This window comes from Fukomys damarensis, unplaced genomic scaffold (assembly GCF_012274545.1).
Source record: "Fukomys damarensis isolate Sample0158 unplaced genomic scaffold, DMR_v1.0_HiC HiC_scaffold_24, whole genome shotgun sequence".
In the NCBI taxonomy this organism is placed as follows: Eukaryota; Metazoa; Chordata; class Mammalia; order Rodentia; family Bathyergidae; genus Fukomys; species Fukomys damarensis.
In genome coordinates, this window is record NW_022900936.1 from 65,928,326 (window position 1) to 65,935,869 (window position 7,544).

Consider the following 7,544-nt stretch of genomic DNA (forward strand, 5'->3'; position numbering starts at 1 on the left):
ATATACATGAGGAAGAAGCATCTCCACATTCAAAATGCAACCTGAGAGACTGAGAAAAATCTCAGGTTAAGGATTTTATGCTTTCCTCTAGGGCAGGACTTTTAAGTCCATGTTTCACATCATTGCAACAAGTGCACTACAAGGGGGGGAAAGTGACCATGCTAAAATAAGCAATTCTCTTTGCTGCAGCACTTCTCAGAGCCTTCAGGAGGCAAAGTGTCCTGTGGCACAGAGTGGACATCAGTTCTCAAACTCATTTTACACGTGGCACATCTTAAGATACCACACTGAAAGATGTCACCCTGGAATCCAGGGCCCCTTATGATTTGGAAAGGCAATCCCAGGATATTAAAGTACAGAAACATTTCTTCCATGTTGGACTCAAGGTTTGGGTATTTTTCCCTGCAAAAACACAACATTCATTTCTCTGCCTTTCAAGGGAACTATTTCACTCACCCTGTGGGTGTCCACACACCCATCGACAGAGGTCTCTTAGGGCACAACGGGACACATGGCAGGATAGGAGATTCCTGAGCACATGCCTGTTTCTCCAGCAACTCAGTCCTGTCATGGAGCACTGGGCATTGGCGATGTCATAGCTCCAAACCGGCTCACAAGATTTGGGGAGCAGAGGAGGAGAATTTCTGGTCATGTTTAATCTCAATTCTTCACCCCCTCAACTCCCCTTGGCCTCTTTTGCTCCTTTCTTGAGAAAGCATTGTGAATGCCTCGCACACATGTGGTAAGCACGACAGCCCCTCCACAATCACGTGTACCACCTCTCCACGCTCTGGGCTGTGGACAGGACCCCCGTCATCAAAGAGCTCAAAATGCAGCATTGATGAGGTTCAACTTCCTCTCCTACTGCTTTTCCTTGTTTGCTTCTTTCTCCCCACGTTGCTCAGTACCTTGAGTGCTCCTTCCCATTCCTGTTCACCCGTTTCCCTTCATTTCCCAGTAGATTTTCCCAGTGACTAACAGGAACCCAGCTCAGCTGGTTTTCATCACACTCCTGTCCTTGCATTTTTCCAACTCAGTTAATCCATTACCAGGGGTAAATGAGGCGTGGGCTCTCCAAAAGTCACGCCCGTTGTCAGGGAGGTGGAGGGTCAGAACCCATGCAGCTGGCTAGCACACAAGCCGGGCTAGAGGGAGGCAGCCAGGTGTGACCAGGCAGTTTGCGCCCCACTCCCGACCTCAGTGCTGAAAGAGGGCCCCCATTCTAAACAGGATGAGCCCTGCTTTAACACAGAAGAAATGAAGTCTGACACAGAACTGGGGATGGCCACCCTGGTGATGGCAGATAAAGTGTCCCTAGTTCTTAGGCAGATGTGCACAAGGTATGTACAGAAACCCGTATGATGAATATATCCTCACAAGAGGTAAAGAAAGCTATAACCAGAGCCATGAACACAGGTTTTGTGATTAACACCTGAACCTTCTTAGCTGTTTTTTCCCTGTTCGCCTTCATTAAACCTACACATTTCACCTTTCAGCAATAGAGGCTGCAAACCCTACTGTTAGTATTCTTGGCCATCAGTGTCATCGGTGTAACGAACGAGGGCAAAGATTACAGTATAATGAACCACAGACAAACCCGTGTAGTCAGCCTACAAAGATAAATGATCTCTATGGGAAGTCAAAGTCAGTCTCCTAATCAGTTTTCCTCCAGGAAACCTAGAATTTTTATTTCTCCAATCTAGGAATTGAAAATGTGTAGCTTTTGAGTTTGCCATGCCCTTAATTTGCTGAGAGGTTTTACATTCAGAGGTCTGTGCCTCAGTTTTCTCTGCTTCAAATGTGAGTAAAACCTTTCTGCTCCAAAGTTAAATGATTTCCAGAAACAATGATGCTAAGGAATAGGAGCAGGGGTAGTTCTTTGGTGAAAATTGAAATGTCAGTGTTGACTACGAATCTTTCCTTACTATCTTTTGCTAACTTGTCTTTGACTCTAGAATTTGAATGAGCTATGGACCTGCTTTTGGATGAAAAGCAAAGTCAACAGATATTTTTAGAGTCTCTGATCAGTACTAGGTCCCTTGTTTAATGCTGGGGCTACAGCTATGATCATGATTAATGCCCTATCCACAGGAACCTGGAGTCTCCCAGAGTGACCCTTTCCCTGTTCTGTCCTGAAATTCTCCAACCAGCCCCTGATCAATATTGGTCACACTTCATTAACTTATTCAACAAATATTTGGGGAGCACCAGCTAAATTTGGGGCATGGTGCTTGGTTAGGCAGAGTGAGGAAGAGCGACAGGCTGGTCCTCATGAAGCTGCCAGTCCCCACTCCAATTTAGTTTCTCTTCTGGCATCACCAGACGACATCACTCTTTCTTTTGTATTCCCTGAACACTTAGTTCCTACCTATCTATAGCATTTGCATTGTTATAATTATAATGTATTTTCCCATCTCCTTTTAAACAATGATCACCTTGAAGGTAAAAATATCAACTTTCTTTCCCTAGTATCTTGCATTCCCTAGTGTATAGCACAGAGAGAACTCAGGAGATATTTTAAAGAGTAAATAATTGTATGAACTTATAAATTCATGGATGTGTGGAACCCATTGACCAGTGTGCCCTCATCTTACATTCTACATCTTGCACAAGGAACTTAATGATCAGTCATTGTCAGTACTGAAACACTACTCATGATGTCAAGGACCTTCTAAACAGAAAAGCACCTGGGCCACAGGTCATTTCCTCTTCTAAGATGTATCTGCCATTGAGAGAAAGAACAAATATTAACATCAGCTTTGTGTGCGATACTTTTATGCGGAACAGCAAACATGATTAGATACAATTTAAATGGAGTAATCATATAGTGAAGAAAACAAACAAGCTTATTGTGACTCAGATACTGTTGGAGATACTTCAATAAGAAAAAACACAACAGTTGTTTAAACAAGCCAGGAGCATTGTTTCTCCTTCACGTAAAAGTTCAGAAATAGTCCATTAGCAAGGTTCTGCTCTATAAAATCCTTAGCTCATGGTTTCATCATTTGCCACAGTGTGATTCATGGTTCAAGGTGGACCCCAGCAGTCACATCCATGTAGCAGAGTAAAGGGAGATGAACAAAGGGACCGAAAGCAAACACCAGTTTTCCTACACAAGACTCCTGGAAACGGTCACAGGACACCTCAGCTTAAATCTTATTGGCCAAGACTTGGTCATATGACCACACAATCATAAAGAAAATCGGGGAAAGTAGTCTTTGTTTTGGACAGCCACTAGTCCAGCTAAAAATGATTTCACTGGAACATAAAAGAATGCAAATATAACAGGTACAGTTAGAAGTCTGCTGGGTGCAGTGACACACACCTGTATTCCCAGCACTCTGGGAGGTTGACACAGGAGAGTGGTAAGTTTTGGCCCAGCCTAGGATTCTTAGTGACTTAGTGAGATATTGTCTCAGAATAAAAAAATAAGTAAACAAACAAAGGCCAAAGGATGTAACTCAATGCAAAGACTACATTCAATTTCCAGTTCTGCAAAAAAAAAAGAAAAAAGAAAAAGTCTACTGTAGATATTAAAGTGTTGTGAGTGATGATTGAGGAGCTTTTATTGCTCTAACTACTGCAAACTGAGGTTACAGAGATGAGCTCCAGTTGTTAAAACACTGTGCTAGGATTGCACTTGGTCCTGTCCTGGTTGTCAGTGTCTAGGCTGTGGGAGGAATAAGCTAGAGAGCTAGTGGGAGTCTGGACAAAGACACTGGCAACAGAAACAGAAAGAAGAGGGCAGAACAAAGTGCTGGTAGAACCACAGGACAAAGGGCTCAGATGCCGAAGGAAAAGGAGCTAGAGGATCTTAAGTGACTCTTAGTTTTGACAGCAAATTGGATCAGGTAACTGGACTAAAAAGGATGGTCTAGAGACTACTGTAGACTGGCAGAGGTAACTGTTCCAAATTGCTCCTTAATCTCTCCATCTGTTGATTCTTGTCATCAATTTTCTGCTGAATGGACTAAGGAAGTTAGTGAACTTCCCAGAGTAGTTAATCTTTCACAGGGAAAATTTAATTGATCTTAGTGACTTACTCTAGCCAGTTATATTGTTCCATCTTCTGCCTAACTCAGTACACAGCACTCCTTAAAATCTAAGTTCTCGAGGCATTTTTAAATCAAGTACCAGCATTTTTCACTTAAGTAAAATGAATTCCCCTATGTAGAAAGTGAACTTAGTGTTACTTTCTTCCACAAATTTTTTAGTAGTTTAAAATACATTGGTGTTTAAATGAGCTAACACAATAATACCTGAGAAATAAATGCTAGTTCCTAAGTGCTGGAAAGAGGATGAATTTGAATTTAGTCAGAGGAGACAAAATTCTAATTTTGTTTTCCACTTCTGAGTGTAGAATGTGAGTTCTGATCCTGTACACCAGGGTTCTTGCCCACTGGATCAGAGGTTCCCAAGGACAGGAACATGTGTTTGTCACCTGTAGAGCCCCAGACCTTGGCACATGTACTTTTGCAATGTGTCAATGAGCACCTGACCAACATCCAAGCGAAGAATTCAAAAATCTAAAAGTAGGTCTGGAGTTTAAAAACTGGCTGGTCATGGGTATTCAAACATTGCTGGGGTCATTCCATGGAAATTGAATGCCTGCTGGGTGTACCTTCTGAGTGAGAGTGCACCATCCCCCCTGCTCAGGGGCAAAAGGCAGCACATGACAATAGTATGGACTCAGACATATATGCATGTAACCATAACAAAGCTTCCAAAGGAGAATTCTGAGATCCAAGGCGCAAGGGTCCATCTACTTTAGATGGCCCTTCCTAGCCTGGCAGTTCAGGCCTTGTCAGCCTCTTAAAAAGTCCTGTAAGTTGCTCATTGTGGTTAGGTTAACACGGGCTGAAGTCCAGTGTGCCCCACTCCTCCAGACCATACCTGCCCCAGAATGAGCTCTTTTCTTCAGTTACACAAAGGCCCCACAGCTCAATACATTTGTGGACCTCTGAAAGTCAGAAGATTAGATGTTTTCCAGGCAAAGTTTGGGCCAGGTGGGCCAAGGAGGAGAGAGAACATGTGGGAGATCTATGTATTTTGAAATCCTGAGATGCTAGCCAGGTGTGGTGGTGCACGCCTGTAATCCCAGCACTCGGGAGGCTGAGGCAGGAGGATCACTGTGAATTTGAGACCAGCCTGGGCTACATAGTGAGTTCCAGATCAGCCTCAACTACATAGTGAGACCCTGCCTCAAAAAACAAAACAAAAAAAAAAGAAAGAAAAGAAATCCTGAGATGCTTAAGGAAGGAAGTTCAGCAAGGCTGAAGTGTGAAGTTCAAGAGAGTACTAGCAAGAGTGAGGCTGGAAGATGTGTTGTAGCTGGCATTTTCCATGGATTTACTAGCTGTTCTGATGGCTCTCCATGCATTATTTTACTAAGATCACAGAAACTAAGTCACCTGCCAAAAATTTCATGTTAGGAAGAAGCAGTATTATGATCCAAAGCCAGGTTTAATCCCAGAGCCAGTGCTGCAAACCACTTGTTCTACCAAAGGCAAAGATTTGCAAAGGTGGAATGCAAGGAAACAAAACTGAAAGGTGGGGAGACCAGTTAGGAAATGTTTGACAGAAAACCAGGTAAAAAGTAATGAGACTTCCAATGGCCCTGCAAGTGGAATAGAGCAGATGAGTGCCGGAGATGATTAGGAAGAAGAATATATAGGACTTTGTGATTATCGTATTCATTTGTTCATTGCTAAGACGCAATATACAACACTCACAACATAAAGGAAGGGTTTCCTTTGGTGCAAGTTTTTAGAAGATTCAGTCCAAAGTCAGCTGGCTCCAAGGCAAGAAATACATAGTAGAAGGGTCTGGCAGAGGAAAGCTGGTCACTTCACGGCTCCTGGGGAGGAGAGAAAGTAGAAGCCACAGTGGAGACCTTGCCAAGTCACACCCTCAGCAAGCTGCCTGCACGGACCAGGCCCCGCCTCCTGGAAGCAAGTCACATTACAAATTGGAGCAAGCAATCTGCACGAAAGGGGCGGCATCATAAAAAAATAATAAGTGGCCTTTTCTGACATATTTGTTTGGCTCCAGGTCAGATTTAAACTTAAATATCCCTTGTTCTGTATTTTCTACAAGAATATGTGTGCTGAACAAAATGTCATTAATATTATAACAAAAGGATCCACTGCCACTAAACCCAATTCTGTGCATTATTAGTGCAGAAGAATGAATAGAGCACAACCCAAAAGTAGCATTAGTGGAGGCCCTAGCTTATCAATGGCCTCTTCAAAATATGGCCTCTCAGAATAGAACACAGTCCTTCAATGACATGGGCAGTTGAAGCGCTCACATATGCAGCGCTGTAAAACTGTGACTCTAAGTCATTGCCTTCTCTACCTACTACCCCCAAGCCCTTCTAAACTGAAATTCTGGCTGGGCGTGGTGGCGCACACCTGTGATCCCAGCGCTCGGGAGGCTGAGGCAGGAGGATCGCTGAGAGTTCAAGACTAACCTGGGCTACATAGTGAGTTCCAGGGTTCAACTACATAGTGAGACTCTGTCTCAAAAAACAAAACAAAACAAAAAACAACAACAAATAAATTGAAACTCTGAGGCTTGCTCCAATTTGTAATGTGACTTGCTGTCAGGAGGTGGGGCCTGGTCATTCATAACAAGATGTGATATCAATTTCACAGAGTTCCTTTTTCCTCTTTTCTTTTAGAAAACATCACTGACATCCTCCACAGGATGTGGCCTCTGAGGACTCAGGGACCATCCACCCTACCTGCCTGCAATGGAGAAGGGAGAAATGGAGATACAAGCACCAGGCCTTCCATCCTGCTCATGATCACCCTGTAGACTTGTGTACCCACCACAGGGCATGAGCGGCTCCAAGGGAGAAAGTTTTCGGGGCTCCCAAACCCCTCTCACTACTGTGTCTCTTCCCTGGAGAGAAGGCAGGATCATGGCATCTTACAGCTGTTGTTTGGTCCTCTTGGCCCTTGCCTGGCATGCCTCTGCCTATGGGCCTGACCAGCGAGCCCAGAAGAAAGGAGACATTATCCTCGGCGGGCTCTTTCCTATTCATTTTGGAGTAGCAGCCAAAGATCAAGACCTAAAATCAAGACCGGAGTCTGTGGAATGTATCAGGTAAGGGAAGGAGCGGAATCTGAGTCCGTTCTGGGTAGTTGTAAGAAAGCTGTACCAAACCCCAAATAGCTTTTTAAAACTTGGTTCTTTCCTTTCAAAAATACTGATTCATAATCATGCTAAAGCTTTTTGGCCTCCCCTCTTTTTTCCCTAAAGAATTTTTCCAACACTAAAATGTGAAGGGTGCCCAGTGGGAAAATCCCACGGCCTGTTAAAGCCCAGCCTTTTGGTAGCCAGGTCATTATCATTCACCTGACAGGAGCAGCTGGCAACAGTGTGGCTTAGTGGAAGACGACTACCCAGAAGGAAGCGCACTGTAGCTCTTGCAAACTTTAGTAATAAATTCTCCACTGACCTTACAGGCTCCAGTGGTCATTAATGCCTGAGTTTCTCTCTCTCTCTCTCTCTCTCTCTCTCTCTCTTCCTTTCTTCCT

General features: G+C 43.8%; 1 protein-coding gene across 1 annotated transcript in view; it reads left to right on the forward strand.

Moving 5' to 3' along the window:
• Casr (calcium sensing receptor) overlaps nucleotides 1–7,544 on the forward strand; it is a 77,897-nt gene that overhangs the window by 32,828 nt on the left and 37,525 nt on the right. Inside the window, exon 2 of the mRNA XM_010629980.3 lies at nucleotides 6,683–7,110. Within this exon, the coding sequence (XP_010628282.1) occupies nucleotides 6,842–7,110 (269 nt within the window). The 5' untranslated portion in view covers nucleotides 6,683–6,841. The remainder of the gene's footprint in view (nucleotides 1–6,682; nucleotides 7,111–7,544) is intronic.